Raw genomic sequence first — 24,124 nt, forward strand, 5'->3', positions numbered from 1 at the left:
CATAACAGTATGTGGGAAGAGCAGGGTGAGTGTAACTCAGCTACTGCTGGTTAGGCATGAGAACTTTCCACTTGCACACCACTGACACACTTTCAGACAGCAGCAAAGACAGACTACAAAGGGGAGAGAGGGTGGGAGGGGAAAGAGCTCTAATGGGAAGGAAAGTACCCTTCCTAAGGGCCTTAACCAAAAAGGAGAACAGCTACAAATAAGGTGTCTGGAAACTCAGAGCCCATTCCAGGGACTACTTAAATCTCTCCTCATCTGAGGCTCTTATTCATGAATGTTGACATTCCAGTCCCGCCAGCACAAAGCTCAGGGCTTAACTGCACACCACAGGGAGCTCCCAGGAAAACAAGTCAATTAGAAAAAAGGTCACGTGCCAGTACTTGGTTTCTTTAGAGAATATAACTTCAGAGCTAAGTCAAATGGCTTGGACTTATGTCTCCACACAAGACACGTATGAGTTATGGCAGTTGCACACTGCAGAGGGTTTTAATGGTAACACCAAGACGTACTGCAGCACAGCCACAATTACAAAAAAAAAAAATCAAAGCCACTTCCACACAGGAATCATTTTCACATCAGCTAAATGTAATCACTGTTAGGAAGACTGTGGGTGACAACTGAGAAAACATTTACAAAGTGTTAGGCTGTAGTGATAAATATCAATAAGCACAGTTAAGAGTTCTGACAGTAACTTCACACCACCTCCCTCAGCATGTCTGCCCCTGATGCCCTCTCACACTCCCCAACACCCAAATACAATTTGGTGACTTCTGCCTCAGTGAGGGAACTTAATTAACAGACCTAATCATACATGCAAATTCTTCCCTGAAGTTACTGTTGTGCAAATGACTTGAGGATACTAATCTTGTTTTGCTAAAGCTGAAGCCCAAATGTGATCAGCAGCAGCTTTGTTGAATACAATGATGTGATGTTCACAAAAATCACCAGATAACCTCTTGAACTCAGGCAATTGTGCAAGGCAATAGAGAACAATGTTTTCCAACTGTTAAGTGAAGCAGTTCATTTACTGCACAAACTGCGAGGAAATTCCAAGTCCTTTTCACTGTAACTTGGATAAACAGAATGGCATTTAAAGCTTGCTACTTGCAAGCAACCTGTTCATTTTGCAAGTTAGCAGTCAACAGTCCTACACTGAGCTTTTCAGAACTAGCCATTAGAAACCAAGTCCTCATTACAGGAACATCACATGTATAATTCTGAAAAAAATCTACAACTTTGTCCTGGCAGAAGCCCTAACTTGTTTGCTGAGATATAGAAACTTTGGGAAGACTGATCAGGACTAAAGTCCAACACTAACTGCTCATGGGAAGAAAAGAGGAGTGGAAGAAACAAACAAACACCTTGGATCAATGAAAAGGAAAGCTCAGTAATTCACTATTTCAAAATGAGGAAAGGTAGAGAGACATGTCCTCATCCAGCTCAGCAGGATGACAGCAGCTTAACAAGCACAGCATACGATTCACACAACTTAAGAGAAAGATCAAATGAGGATGAAAACAAAAATAAGTGAAGAACACTAAGTTTGCAAAGTTATTGAGCTAGTATTTCTTAACATACATGTAAAACAAAGTATGAAAAAAATATATGCAGAAGAAGCTTTCAAATAGTCTTAATACCACATGTATTTTAAGTTCTGTCACTGAAACCAAACTTTACAGCCAAACAAATTTCCATGCATACAAATAGGTTCAATAATAGAATGACTGGATTAGAAGCCATATTCTGCCACATTTAACCCTGTGACCCCACTGAAACTAGCAGAGGTAATTAAAAAGCAACCAATTGCTCACTGCATAAGGATGACATCCACTGTTACTGGCATAGCAAAAAAAAAAAAAAAAAAAGAAAGTTTGACAGAAGAAAAATAAAGGGAGTTTGGCAAATTAGAAATGATCTTGAGATTGAAACTAGAGAGCACACTAGTGGTCATCTGATCTCAAATCACTACATTTTAAGCAGCACTCACTTCATTTGCAGAATTAAGCTTTAATGCATCTAATAAAACAGCAAATACATGCATTCCTAGAAGAAGTGAACCATGGATGGCAGCAGGGCCACACAGCAAAAAAGCAACTGCTTTCAAATGCACAACAGAAATGTAACATGGTACAAAATGTCACCCCACACCTGTACATGTGCACATACTGTGTTTTTTTAATTAAGTCCTGAGCTTATGGGCAAAGACAATGCTAAATAAAGAAGGGAAGTGACAGGGAAATCCAGAGACAGGGAATCCTTGTAGAAGTTTACATGCATATGCATTAGCTGGGAAGCAACTGCAAGAAGACAGATTGTCATCTCCAAATATCTGAAAGATGTAAGCCAAGAAAGGAGTAGGATTAAGGAATGAGAACAGAAACTAGAGAACAAATAAAGAGAAAAATTCTGGTCAAGTATTTAATTACATATGGAAGTGATTTCTGAATATGCTATTTAAAATATCACCAGCTAAGGACATTCAGAATTACATTAGAAAGGACCCTATGAGAAATCTCAAAGTACCTGCAAAGACAGAGGTTGAATGATTAATTACTCCTGATGACATTTCCGAACTATGTTTCTAATATTCTAAATGTAACCTATAATGTTTATATATAAAAAACCTGAAAAAAGTGTTCACAGCATATTGAAAGGGAACTGCTAAGATAAATTCTGGATTTAACAATCTCTTTTGAATCTAGTGATATTGCTTGAGGACATTTTCTCAATTAATTTGCACACGTTTGAAGTGATCCAGAATGAGACAGCAACTACAGTGATGCACTAAAATTGGGAAGACTCACATTTCTCTCAAATTCAATTGCATCTTTCCATTAACATTCTCCTATTTATTCTCAGGATGTTGATACATAAAAATGACTTTTCAGAACCTTGAACATCACCTTCTACAATCTTGATTTTTTAAAATAAATCTGTGGATTCTTCTCCCCTTTCCCTATAACTTTTATATAAAGATACAAAACCAATTTATCTCTAACAATTCTGAAAGAAACAATTTCCTATTCCACGTCAAAACCACTCTTGCTTTTTACCTTATCTAATCAAAAAGGTCCTTTTGCACTGCAGGGGGACTGGACTAGATGACCTTCCGAGGTCCTTTCCAACCCCACACAATCCATGATTATGATTTTGCTTTCCACCCCCACCAGTCTGGTGGTACCACAGGCACCAGACGTGCACTGAGGTGAGCAGAACAATCATGACACAATACCCATTCTCTCACAATATCTTCTTGGAAAGGTTTCAAAGTCTTAAAGGAATAGAAACTTGGCATGAGAAAATCTTCCAATAACCAAGCTCTAACATCTTTCACAATCTTTCACCTGGATCACCTGCATCCATTGCAGCACACCCCACTACCAGCTCACCTCGACCTCTAGAGGAACTTCGACCTCGAGGAGCCCCTACCACCGTTCCTCCTCCACGTCCCGTCAACCGCAGGACAGCAGCACTGTTTACAGACATGGAGAAATTTCTCTGCCAAGAAGAAGAAAGAACCAAGGTGATATTCTATTAAAAAGACCAAAAACATAAACACTTACCATTATCCTAAATTGAGATTCAAACAAGCTTTGCTTTTCTTACATTCATCACAAATTCTCCACAACTGACTAACAAAGAGAAGCATTCCTCAGAGCAGCTGAAGCAAGGATCTTGGTCAATATTTGTGCTTCCACGTTACTTACCTGCCATTTCCATGCTCTAAAGGCAGCAAGTGGGCACCTACTTCTCTCTTAGGTAATTCCAGCACAGAAGTGTTAAGAACATCAGCACCTTTAACCACAGCCATTCAGTGGAAAAAACAGACTGGCACCTGCCCATACCTGACACCATTAATACCAATTCTAAACTTACTTAAGCAAAGCAGGAACATGCAAAGAATAGAATTTGAATAAAACTACATTCACCAATGTCCTTGGCAGAAATGTCTGGGTTGTGTTTTTTTTCTCTCAGTATATCATAGGAGTAACATACTTAGGGGAAAACTTAAGTTTAAGACTTCTGCAATTTAAGTGATACTCATTTTCATGAGGGTAAAATTCAGCTTTATTTTAATATGAAATAATTGCTAAAGAAAGCTATTTTGATAAAGAATGGATAATAATAACCCACTCTGGCCCCATTTTCTGACTGCAAATAGTTGCAAAACTAGGCCAAATAATTCAGGATCCTGTTCAGAAACATGAACAAGGCAAAACTGACTTCACACACACCGTCTGAATCCAAGTCTTAAATCATTAGAATGTAAAGGACTCGCAGCAGCTGATACATCAGCCTTCTTGATAGGAACTTAAAGCAAAGTGCTTAGGTGAACCCATTTGAATTGCTAGGACTTTGAAGGTCTTCAGAGAACATGGAGACAAGCAATTATATACTGTTGAAAATCTAAATGGCTAACAAAAAAAAAAAAGAGACATCTGCAGGAGTTTCAACCCACTTCAGAATCAAGCCTCACTGCTTGACATGTTCTTCTTACTAGGCAGATCTTCCTTCCAGAGAAAACTGGTCACTAAGTAGACTCAATGTAGAAGAAAAAAAAAAAAAAATCAAGTCCTGCCTGGCAAAACAGCAAGGTCAGCCTCCAGTAAACCTGATTTTATTTTCCTAGTAAAGTTTAAAGCAACCATTTCAACAGCAAGTCAAAGTTAAACACCTTTCTTTGTCTCTAAGCAAATTACCACCTTTTCTGCTGTTGATACTTCTGCTTTTTTGTGAAGTGGTGAAATATTTTATCACAGAAACAACTTCAAGCTATTTATCAGATTGACTGTCTTGCCTACGAGATTCCTTCCTTTTGGTGCCTTATTTTTTTCCAGTAAGAAGAAAACAGCTATCTTGCTTCCTTTCCCAACTTATTTTTAATTTGACTTGTTTGCCTAATCTCTGATCCTGCCTCCCCTCTGTAGAGCCTGCTGTGGGGAAAATGCAATCCCTGCACTGTGCAGAGGGACAGGAATCCACAGGGTAAGGTCAGTAACAAAAAAGCAAAACACACCCTACTATTGATGAGTCTGTTACTTCAGTGTCCGTCCCTGACAACACAGACCAAAAGCAATACTGCCCCAAAATGGGGCCCCAACTAATCTTTTTGCAGCAATGAAAGATGTCCCAGAAACAGACATCAGAAACATCTCCTATGAGGACACACAAGATCCTATTTCAGCAAGAGCTTGAGGCTCCTTTACTCCACAAGGATGAAGACAACTGAATTATTTCCTCACACAACCAAGAATAAGGGCAGAACGGCTACTGTATGTCTGGCTGACTATTTCCTGGGCTTGTTGCCTGAATTTTTCCTGTCCCCACTGGAGAATGGGAGCAGGGCTAAGATTTCCCATAAAAGCATATGCTCCATCTCAGCTGCCTTTTAAGACTCTGACATGAAATGTCCACAGTATATTCACACGAACTTAAAAATGACTGCTGATTAAAAGCTATTAGCAACTTATGCCAAAGGACAGCATCCTAAAGAGAAATATGAATGAATTCTGAAGAGGAAGGAGTTCTGGAAGAGGTGAAGAGGATATGCCAGAATACCCAGGCACAATAAAATGATGTAAAACTCAATAAAATACCATGGGGCAAGGAGGACAGTCTGAAATAAAAACTGACACTCCCCACCCCTGCAAAAATTAAACTATACTCAAGTCAATAAATACTCAGCTTTCTATTAGAAAAGAAACCAAGAAAAACAATCAAACCACAGTATTCTGAAATAAGAAAAGTGCTAAGAAACATGACAAACCAAAGAGCAACTTCCAAATCAGAAGTTCTGACAGCCATAAAGGAGCAATCAAAGGTCAGGCATTTACCCAGAGGGGGGTCAAACCTTCCACACTTCTCCAACAACCACCAAACTGAAGCTACAGAACTTGGGACATTTCAGAAAGTCCAGTCCAAACACTGGAGATAGTGTCACTGATTTTAAAGTGCTGTGGCCTTAAAAAATAGGTAATACTTCCCAGATAATGATTGTAGATTTAACAAGTTGACTGTCTGCCATCAACAGAACACGTTATTGAGCACAAATGGCATTTAAACTTTATGTTAACACAGCATGCTTTCATAATTTCTTTCCCCAAGATCTATAAGTCTCAAGTTTTGTGGTTTTTAATGTAGGCATACTCGTTATTTTGCTTTTACCTTGATGACAATCTAACTTTTTAAAAAAGGATACAAACCTGTTCTTCTTCTGTAAAAGGTACAAGTGCCAGTGGTGGCAGGGGCTCCTCTTGTAAAATAGGCAGAAACTCCTTATCCAGAAGGTCTGAAGGTATCTGTACCAAAGGAAAACAGCACACAAATATACCCAAGTATTTCCATTTCAGGGATGACACCACAGACTTTGATTTACAAAAAAATTTTATCCTGCCAACTGTCTCTACCAACCCAGTACACTAACACTTCCAGTAACATTTACTGGTGGGTGTAACTCCACTGCAAATTTAGGCCTCCCAAAACAAATCCCTCCCCACAACTGTAATATGCAAAGTATCAGGATTGTGCACATCAGAATTCAAACTTCCAACAACACTGCAGCTCAAATCTGAACTAAGTGAAATTTCATCTGATAAGTTAAAGAAATACTCCTTTAACTTCGACATAATTTTGTAGCTAGATTTTAATTTATATATTAACAAAACAACTGTAAACAGCACAGAGGATTCATCTGATTTAAAGTCAGCATTTCCAATTTACTAACAAGGACAGCAAAATAAAAGATTGAAGCTATAGGTACAGATACATTAAGTAGAGAACACTGACGATTTAAATAAAAATAAATTTTAACACTATTTTTTAATCAGTTCATCAGATGGAAGCTTGATCAGCAGATGTGATCTTGAGTATGTGGAGAAGCTGCAATTACAGCCAAGTGAGCTCTCATTAAGCCAACAGAGAGCTGTTTCAAAAGTATCTAGTTCTCAATAGTAGGGATAAAGACTTCTCCCAGTTTTAACTGAAGCAAAGCAACCTAGGGTTTTATTTTCTCATTTGGGTATATGCTAGCAGTCTGCTTTCAATCAGTGATGCAACTTTGCCTAATCTTCAGCCAGCAAAGACTGAAGATGACACAGTGAAAAAGGACTAGGCTACAAGACAGAGTTTAAAAACACCACCTCTAGTAGTTGACTAGAAACAAGTGTCAAGAGCCCACTCAGTCTCAGGAACCAGAACTGCTCAACACCATAAAACACATGTCTATCAAAAGCAAGACACGCTCTAATAGGAGCACCCTTCTGGCCAACACATAGACAGAAAGTATTCCTTGGGACCCTTCACAACCATCACAGAGCTTCTGTCACACAGGTCAGGAACAGGTTCTGAATCAGTCACAACTGTAGAGGTCTCTGCATCATCTGATGCACACAAATTGCAAACAACAATGACCTCCTCCAGACTGACTTACTCAAGCATAACATCGAGGTTTACATTGCAACTTCTCACAGCAGAGCAGGATAACTCTGCATGTTTAAGCATGGCTTTAAGCTATAACACACTTCACAGCTTTAGAAACATCTCTGACATCCAACACCTTTGAGTCCCTGTCTAAGCAATGCATGGCTCCTAGCACTGTATGAAACATCAGCAGTCATGGTAGGGTAGGAACAAGGAGGTCTGTATGTTCATCTATATGCCAAGCTAAAGGCACCACCTGACATCGTCTCTTGCTGTCCCTTCCTGACTCAAGGGCAAGGCTCTGAGAGCGATTTGGGAGCCTGAAACCATGTGCCTGCTGCAACAATAAACCAACCTCTGTCACCATCTACAGAAAAACCTCAAGTTCACAAATGCAGAATGTACAATTCATTTGCCTGAAACATTCTCTGAAACATGACACTGAGAACCTTTGTTTGAAATGAAACCAGAAGGAAGCTCTTGATTTTTTACGCTCTTTTGTATCACACATGCTAGACTGCATTTGTGTCCAGAGTCCCAGGGAAGTGAACAACATGAGGACTGCTCTCATGGGAGCTAGTTATCTGCTGAAATGAACTACCTTAAGTCCAGATAAATAGGGAGCTCTTGCCTTTTTTCATATAAATACAACTCATTGCCTTTCAAGCTGAATCAAGCAACTGTTTTACACTATATAAAATCCTACTGAGGGAAGAAAAACTGCACAGCTGCAAAGGACTGAATATGACAAGCAGGTGTTTTGGTGTGGTTTTTTTTTCATTCTTAGGGGATACAGGAAGTTGCCCCTGAAGTGGCAAAAATAATCAAACATAATGAAGCAGCAAGAGTGGGATCAAATAAGCACGCACACACAAAAACCCCACAATTGGACCTCTTTGGTTCTTTGCCAAGGGATGGACAATGTCCATAATCACAACACACAAACAGCTGTTCCTAATGACAAGCCTGCCATCAGGAGCACACACACCAGGTCCTCTTCCTCTTCCTGCTCACCTTGTTATCCTTTAGAAAAAGTGCCAACATTTCTTCTCTCCCATAGCGATAGTCTGCTAGTTTGTACTTTGGCAAAGCCGGAGACAGAGGAGGGGATGTCACGCTCCCGCCACTGGACAAAGCTCGCAGCCTGAAATCAAGCAGAAAGCAAAGAAAACTGAATTCAGAAGCATGGGTCATCACCTCTGCTATCATCCATCTGCACATTTCTGCATTTTTACAATGAAATAAACCCAGTTCTGAAAATAAAGGAAAGGCATTAACAGCATAACTTCAAAACTCCAAAAATCGTTGCTTTAACAGAAGAGTGAAAGAGCTTCCTTAATTTTCCCACAGCCAGGAGAAAGGAAAAACAATATTCCCAACAGCACATCAAGGAATTCAACTCATCCCCTGGAAAACTCTTACGTTGACTATATAGCCAGCTAACTACATCCCTAAAGCCCTGACTAAGCCATTTACACTGGCTGCACAAAATTCAGTTCCATGTATATTAATGACTGCAGCTTCTATTTGCCAAGTAAAATTCTTACCACACTGGGGACACTGCAGCAAATATTAAGGAAAAAGTTTATTCAGATGTTTAGCGAAGTATAACAAAGTCCAGGACAGTAAAATTTGCAATGAGGTTTCTTCCTGTGTCTCCAGAATCCGACTCTACTACAAATTCTTTTTCCTGAACTTAGAAATCATGGCACTTGTCAAGGAGCACATACATCATTTAGCTTGGTGTCTCAATAAAAAAAAATCTCTATGTATATGCAATATAGCCACACTTTACATCAGAGACATCTCAAGCAGTAACCTAACTTATGATAACAAACATGCTATTGAGTTTAGTCCCATTCCACACAGATAAGCTACTCAACCTCTTGCACACAGTATCTTTAAGGTTGTATCACATTATTCCCACACTACAGGTGGATTAGTCTCATTCTGCACAGTTATTTCCTCAGCTACCCAAATATCCTGCATTTTTAACTTTGACGGATGTATTACAAAAGGACATGTGCCAAGAAACAAAACCCAGACCACTTTCCTACATTCTCCTTGATGTGCACCTTGGACAAGTAAAACAATGAAAATTACTCCCAAAAATCCCAAGATCCTTGGAAAGGAAGGTACTCTAAACCAAAACGTGGATTCAAAGGCTACCTTTCACCTAATTATTGAAACATGCTTTGATTTGTTTTATTATTATTTGATCTTTAAAGGAAGAAGTAATTTGCAAGTCAAATGTTTCTCTTCTTTTTTTTAGTTTGGTGCCACCCAGTGGCAGTTTCTTCACATACCACTTCCAACCCCAAAAGCGCCAGGGGAGGCATTATCCAAAGGATTAGATGTCTCAGTGTCATGTTCAACTCCAATCCAGACCAAACGTGACCAAGTTTCACTACGAAGTGATAGAACAGTACACATGACAGACATGACTACACTGCAACCTAAAAGAATAATTATAAATCTCACCATTTTATGCCATTATTCCTGTAAAAATCTAGTAAATCATGAAGCATGAAAGCATGTATTATTTTTCAATCAAATCTGATTTTTAAACTCAATGCAGACTGAAGTTCCCTCACTATGACACAGCAATCAAGTTACTGTTAAAATCTGTGCTTTTTTTAGAGCTGCCTTCCCCCTTCTCTTTTTTTAATACAACTTTGGCTTCCATCCCTCAATGAATCCAATCATGTCTGTCTCTTACACCGAAGAGCACTCCGGCATATCTGCCTGGTGGGTGTATTTATAGACAGTGATACAAGTCATTCTTTAACCTTCTTTTAATCTAGCAAAATAGACCAAGCTCTCTCATTGTTTTCCAGGCCACAAATCATGGCTTATTTGTTGAATACTCTCCAATTTTTGTGCATTGTGTATAAAAATGTGTCAGAAAAAGTGAATACATTATTCCAGTAACAGCCTTACCACATGCTATGCAGTAACCACTCCACACTCCCATTTACACACTGAAGGATCACATCACTCTTCAGAAACCTCACCAGCCAGAGCTCTTGTAACAGCAGCCATCAACACTCCAGCAAGGAGCTGGGACAAACACTGAACAGTCACACCTGGGCAACCACTCTTCAGGAAAAGCCAGAACAACACATGCCAGACAAGCCTGAAAACCAACAGCGACACAAGGTGGTAACACCAAGGATTCTCTTCAACACCATCACTATTTCTCCTGATACTTCTCAGTGACACACACAGAAGACTGACATAAAACACACCCGGACCATGTTCCATACAGATTATTTTTAATACTGGAAAAAAAGGTTGCTTAGCTATAGATTTAAGTCAAATAAGGACAGTATAAGAACTTTCTTATTAACACATACCACATGCAAAGACCAACATACAATCCTTCCTCACTTACTGTGTGTACACCCCCAAGACCACAAACACTGTTCCCACAAACCTTCTGCATGACCACAACACAAAAGCCAGCTCATTTTATACACAAAGCCAATTTACAAAGCAACGACTGATTTTATGTGAGTGCTTTCATTCACAGGCCAGGGACTGAGAAGCAGTATGGAACAACAAAGCCATCACATCCCATTCAATCCTATACTCAATTAAGTCCTGAATGACAGAAATTCACAGGTTTTTAACATTATAGACAATGTTTCCAAGTTCCACAAAAGAGAAAAAAACTTACCATTCAGGCCCAAAGTTAAGTGTCTGAGTTTCTGCTGCCATTTTTTTCCTGTTCTATTCCTTTTTTTTAAAAAGCGTGAACCTGAAAAAGAAAAACGTTTCCTATGAAAACAACTGGAGTGATGTAGCCCTTCATAAATTGCTTCACAATACAAAAGCACATCTGATCATGCAAGGAACTAAAAAAAAAAAAAGGGGGACTCTGCAGAACACAGTTTGTTGGCTTTAAGACATCAGTTCCAGCTCTCTAATACAGGAGTAACTCCATCAAGATCTCTTACCTAAATTTCTCTTTAACAGCACAAAAAGGACACTGGATCAGAGCGCCTGAAGAAACAACTTGTTCAAACAGTCCCTTTTCAAATCAGCAATTATCACAAGACAACCAAACATAGAATTTGATGCATAATCCTCTTCTCTGAGAACAGTAATGCTTAATTAACAGAATTGCAGCTTCCTGACAATTACAAGAGGATAAAAACCCCACTAGAGTTACAGCAAGAAAGATTTGCCAGTGGAGTGGCAGAGTATTCAAGAAATTTCCACTGCTCACTCTTGAAAAATAAGCCTTGTAAAGGCTGAGTAGACCAAATGCCTCCAAAACCTGCAGGCACATAGCAGTATTTCTCATTCTTGACTTAATTTGGAAAAAAATAAAAAATAAAATGCTCAACTTCGAAATGAAAGTAGCTCAAGTCTCATTAGCCCAGGTGCTGCAGAAAGTAGTGAAGGTCAGGTCAAGTTCCTATATACCAAGTGTGTACAGACAACAGCAGATGAAGCCACACTGGAGGAAAGGAACAAGGCTAACAGAAGTTTTCTCCATCAGAACCAAGTCCAGCCCAGACAGCTCTGGAGAAGTGTCTTTTGCAGTAAGAAAACACAGCTTCTCTCTCCTTCCAGCAACAGCAAAATCCAAATTGCAGAGGACAGGCTTTTGGTTTTCCAAAAATCAAACTGTAGCCAAAGCCCAAACAAAACTAGGATCTGAAGCATTATCTACACAAACTGGTTAGACTCAAAGAACCAATACAGACAGAAGGCAGGAGGAAGCTTTTCTGTATCAGAACACTGGTCCTCAACAGACCCATGGACCAAGTAAGTAGCTTCCTTAATTTGTCCAGACTTGGAATGAAAAGGTGATGGGAAAGCAAAACAAAACATGGGGAGTCAGAAGTGGAAAGGGCATTTGTTACTGAAGAAAAAGACAAAAGAAACTTTTGTTCTTTAATATCATTACCTCAGTAACATATGTAAGTAAAAAAAAAAAATAAAAAAATCAACAGCCTGAAAGCTAGAAAATGCCCCAAAAACCCCACACTAAAACCGTCTGAGCAGATTTTACTAAAATCTTTTGGGCATAAGATTACAATCAATTGTAAAACTCCCTGCAGCCTAAACCTACCCACCAAGATTTGGCTCACATGATTTTACTACATGGCATTTCAACATTTTCCCATCCACAATATAATTTACATACAAATAATAAACTTTTTATTTTCAAAATAGCCCTATACAATAAAATGGTATTATCGTCACTAAATGCAGCAGAAGCTGCATTTGGGTTGTCTCTCTGAAGCAGCCAACAGCTCATTAGAAGGTTCATAGTGTATATGTTCATCATTCTACAAATCAAGCTAAGGGGTCAGGTACCCGCAGACTACACAGCAGCCACATGTGAAAATACTGTGGGGCAACTCAACCATCATGCATGTTTTGGCAGGGACAAGTCCAAAAACTCCTAGCAGCCTTAATTGGGTGCTGTCCCTTCTGTAATCCTTCTGCTGGGGGTGTAGAGACAGAGCTCTCAGATCACTCAGTGCAGATCACTAGGGAACTCGGGATCTTCAGCTCCTAACATCAAAGACAGGTTAGTATCAGTACTACCAAGAAGGCTGGCACCAAATGTTGAACTGTAGTGAAAACACCATTGAAAAGCATCAGATACAAGGATAAAGGGCCAAAAAACAGGTAGAATTGAGCGGTTTACTAGTTTGGGACCCACTGGACCCACCCCTCTTCAGCCTCTGGGCTCCTTCCCAAAAAGAGAGGATACTGCATCATCTTCCTCTACTAGACTCCTAAGCACTTCAGTACCTACAAACACACTCAAGGCCTCTCATCTCATCCCATTGAGCTGCTAAACCCCTCTCCTTGTCCCTCATCTTGGCCACCACACTGTTGTGGGAACTCTTTGCTGGCTTCCTCTCCTGTGTTGCATTCAGAGAAGTTCCTCCCTAGAAGTTCTGAATGTTTCAAACTTGAATCAAAAGCAAGACACCTGTAAGTGGATGAAATTGTAGCTGAACAGGAGAAAACGCCAGAATAAAAACCAGATCTGCAGAGGATGTATGTAACAGGTGAATTTACTCTAATAGGCAGTATTACCCAGAAAGAAGATACAAGCAAAAAAGAAATTACAGGGCAAAGCAGCGCTCAGAGAAAATCCTTGAAAAGGAGGCACCCTGGAAACAGGTAATGATTTGGGAGAAGAAAGGCAGGGAACACTAAAAAGAAACTGAAGAAAGCTAAGCCAGCACATGTGCAAGAGGAATACCCTTGGCCACATCAGAGAAGACAAGATGGGGAAAGCAGAAACTGTGCCCTGCTTCTGCTGGGCCAGGCAAAAGCAGGGGAGCCCAAATGAAGTGGCAGCTCTGGCAGGGCCAGCCCAAAGAAGAAGCTGCACCAACCGGAATGGCAAGTCAGTGTGGACACGCCACGCTCGCGTGGTGAGAGGCAAGAGTCAGGGTGGAGCAAGGAAAAGGTGAAGAATTAAGAAATTTATGACCCTATCATTCACCCCTTTGTACCAATCTTGACTAAGGAAAAAGCATTAATTTATTCAGCTCTCTATCATCTAAATTCTGGATTTTATCTATGCTGCCATCTTATTAATCAAGGATGGAATTCCATGTAACTAAAACATTTCCTTCTTGATGTAATTTAATGGGGGAAAAGCCCTTTTCTGAACTCCTGGAGTTTTGGAAACCAAGTTTTGGCTATTGATTGAGGACTGCACAACCACTGACGTTATGTGGGCAAAGAGCACATAAGGAACAGCCTTGAGTTGAAGCAAGAAACTTAGGCCATATATTGATCATGTCCAAACAGCACCACCGCCTGGGTCAGAATGCTACCTGAGGGCTTGTCACCACTCCCTTAAAGGGGAACCATTTCTCCCAGATTTTCTTCAGCTCAGGTCAATCCTAAAGATGCCAGTGCAGCCCTACAAACAGTTGCAGTTTTCCTGCAGTTTGGGGGAAAAGCATCATAAACTTCAATTATCCAACAAACTGGGACTAAGACCCCATTTTCCCGGGGTGGTAGAGCAGCCACGGACTTGCTCTCAGCATGCAAGACTAAAGGAAGGAACTACATGGAACCCATCACCAACCTGTAGACTGGCAAGGGAAAGAACATCTTCTCTGTTTTGTCAGCAGCTTAGTACTGTGGAAGTCAGAAGACCATCCTCTGAGCAGACAAAATGTAATCCAATAACATTAAGCCTTTAAGTGGCTTTCACTCACAATTAGCAGGTAATATTATAGGTACAGAAGTTGCCATCACCAAAACAAATTTCCCTGGATGGCTTTAGGGACAATGTTTGCTTTAGCAACCTCATTTTTTCTTAAATTCTTTTTCAAACATGCTATTTAGGACCTGACCAGTCTATTAAAGCTCTCAGAAGCATCTGCTTCAGACACAAGTTGGAACTTGATTCTGCCAGAGATTTGTGTTAAAATGCATGAGACAACATTTCAGGTGAAGAAAAGCTAAGTCAAGTCTGTCATTACTGTGGCTCACTACTTGGGCCACGAGCTCCATCATTTTACACACACAGCTATCTAATATATACCTAGGCAAAAAGCTGAGGCTTTCAAAGATCTGAACTCCCATGTTTTCCAGACTTTGCTCAATTTCAGGATTTACAGGAAATTGCCATTTCAAGGCTTGTCCCTTATTCACAGGCACTTAAGATCAATGTTAAAGGCAATGTTAAATTCCTGTGTTCCATTACAGAATTCTGTCAGCTTGTACCACATGGCAACCTCACCAAGATGTTCTGCTGTTTTGGATAGAGATCAACTGATTCTTAGCATCCCAAGTCTAGGCAATGACTGCATCCAGGTCTGCCCATCTAATCTTTCCTACAGGAAAACATATTCAAGATTTGAACTGTCACTGCAATTTACTGCTTTGGGGCTGCTGCTTGCTTTGGCTTTTTATTAAGTTTGGAAACCTCAATCTCAGGAAGAAGATACACCACTGTTCCTTTCTACACACAGCTTTTTATTTTGAAATGGTCTACTGCTTGTTCAGAGATGTTTAGGATGAGAAGTATCTTCTCCTTCCAAGGTAGTTCTGTTGCTACTGTAGGTTTGAAATGGCTTTTTTAACCTAGAAATTGGCTGAAAACTTTGAGAACCAAAGAACACAATGGAAATCCAACATGAGCAAATTTGAGAGCAAGGAATTGGGTTCTCCTAAACCAAACCTGGAGCAGGAATTTAACAGCAGTGCTCTACCATGCAACAGCAACCTTACATCAAGGTGGTAGAACTTCACCTTCCACAAGCAAGAAAAACATTCCACAGGCAGCTATTAGAGCAAGCTAATTTCAGTGCCAGTAACTGTGTTTTTAAAACAACAGGTTGAATAATTTATGTTGATTTTCTCCAATTCCTGAAATATTGAAGATTCAGGCTTGTATGCAAGCTACCTTTTAAGTACAATGGTAAACAGGAAGACTCAGGTGGCCACACTATCAGTCTGTGTGATGTTAATCATTGGCTAAAGCAGACTACACTGATTAAAGGACACAGACATAATTAAGGCCAGCCAACATGGATTTATGGAAGACACTCAATCAAAATATACTTCTGTAAGAGCAGACATTTCATTGCCCAAGCTAGTAGGTGAAATAAATTTTAACTTCTGTAGGACACTGCCATTAAGTAGAGTGCTAAAAAGCACAAAATCACCTAGAACCTCATGAAAAGTCTCAAATATTATAACCTATTTTTTCTTTTAACCTTATCTTCTAAAGAATCTACAAGCAACAATCTCAGAAGGCAGATTATTCTCAAAACAGAATCAAGGACAAGAGGCTATCCTCTGTTTCTACAGAATCTGTAACACTGGCCCACATAACTTGTAAAATCTGAGGATAACAAACATGGATATGGTAAATAATGGAAATGACACAACATCAGTAATACCATTATGAATTATTCAGTTACTCAGTCCAGTACAGCAGGTTGCACTTAATAGGGCCAAGTATACAATCAAAAGACTCACGAGCAGAAAACATGGGTGATACACAACAAATGCAAGACTGTTCTGGAAAAACACAGTCCTGAAACCAACCTGAGAGTTATGACTCTACTCAGCTGAAAAGGAACATATGATACAACATTGACTAGAAGAGCTAACAGCAAACAGTACAGAAATAAGCAAACATGGAGTAAATACAGAGTGGGTTTTGTCACTGTAGGGATACTGTGTCCTGTTTTCTGTAAGGCAAGAAATCTGATAAATCAGGTGTTCAAAAATTGATAAAACATGACAGATATGCCCTACAGTGGGGGAAAAAACACACCACACAGCCCAAAGCTCCATTTACTGAGCTTTGAGGAAAAATTTAACTCTCTTGCCAAGTCTGTAAAGGACAATGCAGATAAAAAAGGCTGAAGGCCCAAGTTTATTCAGTGAAGATGCTGAAGCAAGGCATTCAAAGATAAACAAGACAGTAATTTTTTTTCAGGTCAACACTGATTTTCTAAGAAGCATGTACTAGTTTAAACAGAAAATTAATCACTGAAAAAAGCCATTAGTCACATTACACAAGATGCCAGAGGAGACAGAGTAGTCCCTTCTGGCTTGCCCATACTTCCTCCTAATAAAGGCAATAAGTTTTTCAAGGCCTATCTACCCAAACACAGAGAGGAAGTTCTTCCTAAGGCAACTAGATCTAAACCATCCACTTCCCCAGAAACTACACCTCTATTATTACAGTTAGATTTTTAGATCTCCTAAAGTCTTAAAGCCTTCCTGTCTCAAATAATTGCAGGAGTGTTTCAATCTCTCAGCAGTTTCGGGTCAAAAACTGTGACATTCCTGAATGACAGGACCAAACTGATGGCCTTCTGCTCCCTTCACACAGATGCATCTGAAGCTTCTCGGGGTGCTGCAGCTCACAACACGTTGCACCACAGACAAGAATGACAAACACAAGCAGCAGGCACAGAAGCCCTTCTGGGATGGGATGACAAGTGAGACTAGGCAGACCTGCACACCTAACAAAATCCAAGAAAAATAAAGGAACATTAAATATCACAATTCCAGAAAGTTTCTTCCTTTTGTACCTACTATTGCGAACTTGGTGGTCAGAGGTAGGTTAGTGAGCAACCCACTTCTTCCTTCACCTTAACAACCAAGTGTGAAAGCTTTGCCCAGTTTCTCCACCGGAAAGCAGTGTGACCTCCACCTTTATTCCAAGCCTCCCAGCCAAAGGCAGACACCAGCGATTAAGATCCAAGCAGAGTAGTGGACCACACCCTCAGCCCTGCTGCTGGCTGGAACACAAACCACTTCTTCCAAATCCTATCCCCAAATCCTGCCAGCACTCATTTTCCAGCTGAAAATCACTTCCACATCTGTCCACCTCGTACATGGAAAATTTGCTGGTAGGTAAACACTTGGTCTGTGTCATTCCACAGGATGTTTCAGACCAGGATGCAGAGCCTGCCCACCTGCCCCGCATCGAGCCCGTCACCAGGCACCATGAAGACAACCCAAAGCACACTGCAGCACCCCTGCCCCACTAGTCATACACCTCTCACAGCCCAGACCTATCTGCACAGTGGCAGAACAAAGCCTCTGACTGCGTTCCCTGAAAACACTCTTGAATTCAGAGATCTGAGTGGTTGTGGGTTGTTTGTTTTTTAGTTTTGCTTTTAAATGCCATTTACATAAGCAGCTTCTTCGGGCTTTGGAGACATTCTCTCCCCAAACCTCTCCTCAAGCTATCCTAATCATGCAGGTCTGAGATGCCCTACACTTCAGGAGACAAATATTCAACAGTCAGTGTCCAATAGAACAGTCCTAACACAGAGAGTTACTGTGTGTATCAGATTATATACAGACACCAACCAGAAGGTAACTTTTTATTACATATGAACTACAACACCTTGTAATAGCTTCTCACTTTTCTTCTCTTAACATTGCTAAAGATATTCACTAGTTTTTATCTAAGAAACATTATCTCTGTATACTGACTTGCGATGTTATCTTCATCTTGCCTTCGTAATCTTAAAGCCTAGTATAACAAGGGAGAAAATTACACACATGGATGATTCAGCATTACCTGAGCCTAATGTAAAAGCTTCCACTGATTTTAATGGCAGTTAAACTGGGCCTCTGATTTATCAAATCAAGTTATTAGATTCTTCTCCTTAAAAACCCTGCCATATGCTACTGCCATCATCAGCCTCACCCACTTTCTATCACACACATTATTCAGTCTAATGCTGACATCAGCCCTGCCTGGAGCAGAAACCCCCAAAGGCTGGTCCCTTCCAACCTAAACCATCCTCAGATTCTACCACACATGGCTCAAAAAAATACCCATTTATTCATCTGTTACTTGCAGGCCGTACCCACTCCTTGCTGCATAACATTTTGGCTGGAAGTCTGAAGTTACAGAAATTCAGCCCTTCACTCCCCCACACAGAACTTCACCCAAAGTATGCTTCACCACATACAAGAACATCTTCCCCTTCTGCTTCTGCCACCCGCGCTGCCACGCACCAACCGCTGAACTGCTCTTACCAACCAACCCAGGTGATAGCCCTGGGATCTGCCAGTCACACAAACCAGCACCTTCACCATAAAGTACGAACAACAGGATGCAAAGTATTTCAGTTTGTTGCCAGTGACAGGAGGGAGGTCAACCACAGCTTGAAGTCAGTATTTCTCTACCAACTCAAAAGGACTAAACACCCAACAATATCACCTTCCCAAAGTACAACACATCATGCTCACTCTGACTGTACCAACATCTAAGAGACAAAAACCTTTTTCTAAGCAGTTTATTTTCCTATCATGTCATATGTAAGCTCATAAGCTCATCTACCCATTTGTAATGGCAAATTACATATTCAAGAGATACTGTTGAAGGCATCAAGTAGTTACTCTTTATTTGCCTACATTTTTTCAAACATATGGCCAAAAAGACAGAAAACCATCATGCACAGTTTTAATAATGAGCTGAGGGAATAAAAATAGTAAGTGATCCAAAAGGTACCATCAGCAAGGCAGTACTTTGAGGCATTTTTTAAATGTCTATTAAAATTTCTCATTGACATATAGACTACAACCTCTGCAGAGATCCTGGTATCCTTTCTGCTCTCCTCCCCAGTCCTGAGGTCTAGATAAGCAGCTTCTGGGTGTTACAATCTTTAGGGATGACAGGAGAGGCTCACTCCTGAAAACACAAACTTTCATGCTTGCCAAAAACCTCAGACACAGCAAAACAATCCTGTACTTCCTTTCCATAACAAACAAAAAAAAGTGAGTGACATAAAATTATCAATGGCAGCGTGGTTTCCCACAGACATCATGCCATTGCTACAGTTTCTATATTCAAGAAATGTTTAACCACTTTTAAGGAGAACAGACTGAGAGCCCTCCCTCTACAAAAAAGAGAAGTGGACACATTTTGTAATGAACACACTGTAGCAATCTCAGCTACTAACCAGGCAATGCACAGACATTGGTCTCCTACAATCCCTCACAACTGTCTGAGCTAAGATGAAAAAAACATGGTATTAAATATCACTGTGATAAACTACATGATTATATATATATATATGTACTATCACCAACCACAAGAGGGCCAACGTTGTATAGACCTTATGATCTACAACATTTAACTCTTCTTAGCTCCATATATAACTTATGTATGCCTTGAGCAAACTTGCTAAGTTTTCTCAGTTCTGATAATTTTCAAGCCAGATCATTTGTGCAATCAAAAAAAAAAATATTCAGAAGCTGACTTCAAGAAAAGGAGAGGTTAAGCTGGGCTGAAAACTGACTTTGCTCCCAGGAAGCACATCCCATCCCCCCAGCAGCACTCCACACACCTAGGTTTTCAAACATCACTCACTGAATTAAAATAAATTGATGAGAAAACCACACAAAGAAAATGAGCCTCTTTCAACACAAATGCTTCTACAGTAACAAAGAGATAGGTTTCTCCTTACCAAAGCATCCAGCAGGTCTCTAGCAAGCTGTGTGGGAAGGGGAGGCAGATCTGGCCTGGGCTTTCATGCTTGTGAAAGGAAATGTTACTGCTCTGTCCCTTACCTCTGTCTATCTATAATCATGAATTAAATATAGCTTATCTCCACTCATCCTTGAGCAGAAGCATCAAGAGGAAGCAAAAAAGAACCAATAAACAGAAAAATGAGGAAAAAAATACCAGGAAAAGTTGGGGTTTTTTTCTGAATCAGACTATGAAAAGATTTAATATCATACCTTAAAAAGCCCTAAGAAGGAATTTTAAAGACCTCAATGAAAGAATAAGGAACATCCATTTGACAGTTACTCAAACTTACAAGATCAGACAAAAGCAAGCAGCATCAAATTTCACATTCTTGGTATTTCGATCAACTAAAAAAATAAACCTGAAGAGCTGGAGGCCTGAACTAACATAAAGGAGAGGGCAGAGGGGAAGGAAAAGCCCATGGTTCAGGTGCCCAGCTCACTCTCATCAATGACTGTGAGCTGGGGCTGCCCTGGGCTGCTTAAACGGAAAGAACCTCCAGCAGAGGCAGGAAGCAGCAAACAGCCTCAGCAGCCAGGCAGCTGCCCCAACTACATCAAGAAGTATCTATAGATCTTGAAAGAGCTGTTAACTTTTTCCTTACATTCAGATATAAGAAATTCAGGTTTATGACAGAACTCCACTGAGACAACTGGCTTGAAAAGACAGCAAGCACAGGCAAAGAGATGCAGTGGAGCTTAGCCTCAATTCCTTAAAAAAAAACCAAAACCTGTCACATTCCCCTTTTACACACACAGTCTTCTCCACAAGCAAGGAGTAACAGAGTTGAAAATATTAAGTTGTAAAGTCCCCAACTCTCTATTTATAAGCATTTTTTTCCACTTACATCAGCATAAAGATCATACTTTTTAATTTATGTTTTAGGGGGCAAGGAAAAAAACACTAAGAAGATTATTCTGAGGATATTTTACAGTCCTCTTAAGATCAGTATCTGCAATGAAGAGAGGACCTCCAAGTTTTTACCGAGCTTTTGAATTATTTTTGTAAGCACCTTGTGAGACAAATCATAATTGCAACAAGACTCCTTTGCATTTTAGTTCTAAGCTCTTGCTTTTAAAGATGAGCAGCTCAGGAAACCATCCAGAAAAGATCTTAAAAGAAAAGCAGTGACCAGGTACCCCCATGCATGTTCATGTATCCAGACACTGGCAGAGCCTGAGCAGCTCTAAAAATCATTAAGTAAGTCTAGTATTTAAACACAACATTGTCAGATACTGAAAGGGGCTATCAAAGCCTCACCATAAGAAGCAGATCTTGCTGGAAGTGACACTCAACTTCCATGGATAAATCTCTACCTTCTTTTTCATACAGCTGACCGTTAGCCAGCATTTTTTTTTAAATCACACATTTAGTGAGAAATTAACACTGACCCACATGACCTTTGACATCAGTTAACATCTGAACTGCAGGAGCACAAGGGGTGCAGGAAGGACAACAGACACTCCCACGTTTCTGTGGATACCCCCAAAACTGCTCAGGGCACCCATTTTTACCTCAGCACCAGCTAACTGTTCAAAGGCTTGTGCAAGTGAATGACAAGAACTAAACACCTCATAACACCAAAGCTCTTATTATCTATTGGAGCCAACACCCAATAACAGAGCTCGAAAAATCCCAGAACAAAGCTCTTGTTGGTGACAACTGCAACTCATTTTGTTTACAAAGGTTCCCAATTATCACGCTGTGCATCTACCAAATGTTCTATTCACAAAGCAGCAAATTAAATTGTGGTTATTAAGATTCTTAAGAACAAAAGCAACCAGCCGAGTTATGGGAAAAGGAAAAAAAAATTCACACGTACTTTCCAGGAACTTGCCCAAGTCAGCTCCTGAAGCGAGAAAATAGAATGAGCAGCAAGAAGTTAGACAGAAGAATATAACCAGAATTCAGAAGTTCATACCCCTCCCACCCAAGAAAACAGACACTTCTTAAGAACTACAGTAAGAGGTAAAGCATTACAGCAGCAAACCAAGAACACTGAGCTGGAGGTTACAGGGGAAAATACAGGTTTTATTCCAAAAGTAGTACTTGGCAACATCTTCTTTTGGCCTACAACTTGTCCCACTTCAAAGTGTGATTACACAGAGCTGAAAGAGCAGAGACTGCTTTGTTGACACTGAAACTACTTGTCTTGGATCAATACCAAACGTACACAATCCTGATCGATGTTCTCTTCAGCCTGCCAAGGCCTCTCCGGTCAAACACTGCTGGTCATTGCTGCTCCCAACACTCTGCTGCCTGCGGGGGAAAAGGCTCTCCTTCCTCTGCCTGTGTAACCTGACAGGGCTGGGCGTGCTCGGAGCAGGGCACACACAAGCTTCAACCAGGGCGCACCTGCCCGCGGCGCTGCCGGCACACAGGCCCGCTCCCGCCGGGCCGGGAAGGGACGGCCGAGTTCACGAGGGGCAGCGTGAGGGGAGACAGCGCCGGGAAGGCGGCTGCCAGCCCCAGAGGCCGCGAGGAGGCCGGGCGCCCAGCCTGACAGGCACCGCCTGCCCCTGCCGGGACCGGCTGCCCCGGAGCCGCACGGACAGAGCGAGGCCCACAGCCCCGAGCGGGGCCGGGCCCAGCCAGCACAAAAGCCCATCGCCGGGAGCGCAGGGCAGGCCCTCCGGCCGCCACCCTCGCCGCCGGGCCGGGGCGGCCTCGCCCCCCGGTAGGCCGCGGGGCGGCTGCGGCAGCCGCGGCGGACAGCAGCCCCGGCAAGGCCGGTGCTCGGCGCGCGGCCTAGGCCCGCTCCCGCAGGCGGGGAGCGCGGCGGCGGCGGGAGCGCCGCGGCGAGGAGGCGGCGGGGGCGGCCGCGGCGGCGGCGGGGCAGGGAGCCGGCGGGACGGCGTTACCTGCGCTCCCGGACGGAGAGTCCCTCACGGCCACAGCGACTGCTCAGCCCCAACAACACAAGATGGCGGTTGCGCCGCCACGCAACGTCACGTGAGGCCAGGCCCCGCCCCCTGCCTCCGCCGCGGGACCCGGATGGGCGACGCCCCTCCCCTGTCCGTCCTCCCCCCCCCCCCGCAGCGTGACGACACCGCGCGCGCGCGCCCCCTGCTGGAGGAGCGCGGCACCGCAAGCCCGCGCAAGGCCTTGTGGGACGGCGGCGGGACCGCCCCGCCCGCCCCGCCCGCAGCCCCGCCCCCCGGGCCCCGAAGCCCCGCCCCCCGGACCCACAGCCCCGCCCCCCGGGCCCGCAGCCCCGCTCCCCGGGCTCCTCCCCTCCCTAAGCCCCGCCCCCCGGGCCGGGCCCCGCCCCCCGCCCGTCCCAGGCCCCGCCCCCCGCAGCCCCGCGGGGCCGGTCGCGGCCGGGGCCGCCGCGGTCAATGTCTGCGGGGCCGCTGGCTCCGCGCCGGGGGACCGGGCGTGAGCAGCCGCCGCCTCGGCCTTGGGCCCCCCCGAGGAGCCTGCCCAGCGCTGAGGAGCCTCGTCTCGCCGGGCCGGGACCCCGAGGGCAGCACCGGGGCCCCTCGCCCCGCCACCGGGGGACCCCTCTGGCGCTGCGGCAGCCACAGGGCGCTCCGTCCTTCGTGTTGGGGCTCCTGGTTTCCTGATGGAAAAATCAGGAGCTCAAGACAAACCTTTTCAGCTAAAAATACTGGTTTATTTTTAGTCCAAAACCCCATATTAGTACACGAGGCAGAACAGCCCCAGGGGCTTCCTTCAGCCTAAAAAGCT

The 24,124-nt window shown here is 42.4% G+C and overlaps 1 protein-coding gene across 9 annotated transcripts in view; it reads right to left on the reverse strand.

Annotated features, from left to right (window-relative positions):
* The window catches only part of GIGYF2 (GRB10 interacting GYF protein 2), a 77,391-nt gene extending 54,020 nt beyond the window's left edge, over window positions 1–23,371 (reverse strand). For 8 of the 9 annotated variants that reach the window (XM_051625815.1, XM_051625813.1, XM_051625811.1 and 5 more), the window contains exons 1-6: window positions 23,296–23,362; window positions 22,257–22,283; window positions 11,108–11,188; window positions 8,443–8,572; window positions 6,213–6,308; window positions 3,399–3,507 (exon numbers count right to left, since the gene is read on the reverse strand). In XM_051625815.1, coding sequence (XP_051481775.1) covers window positions 3,399–3,507; window positions 6,213–6,308; window positions 8,443–8,572; window positions 11,108–11,148 — 376 coding nt within the window. In that variant the 5' untranslated portion in view covers window positions 11,149–11,188; window positions 22,257–22,283; window positions 23,296–23,362. Of the gene's footprint in view, window positions 1–3,398; window positions 3,508–6,212; window positions 6,309–8,442; window positions 8,573–11,107; window positions 11,189–22,256; window positions 22,284–23,295 lie in introns of all 9 variants that reach the window. The other variant, XM_051625809.1, reaches the window with a different exon arrangement.
* Window positions 23,372–24,124: the final 753 nt, after the last annotated feature.

This window comes from Apus apus, chromosome 8 (assembly GCF_020740795.1).
Source record: "Apus apus isolate bApuApu2 chromosome 8, bApuApu2.pri.cur, whole genome shotgun sequence".
In the NCBI taxonomy this organism is placed as follows: Eukaryota; Metazoa; Chordata; class Aves; order Apodiformes; family Apodidae; genus Apus; species Apus apus.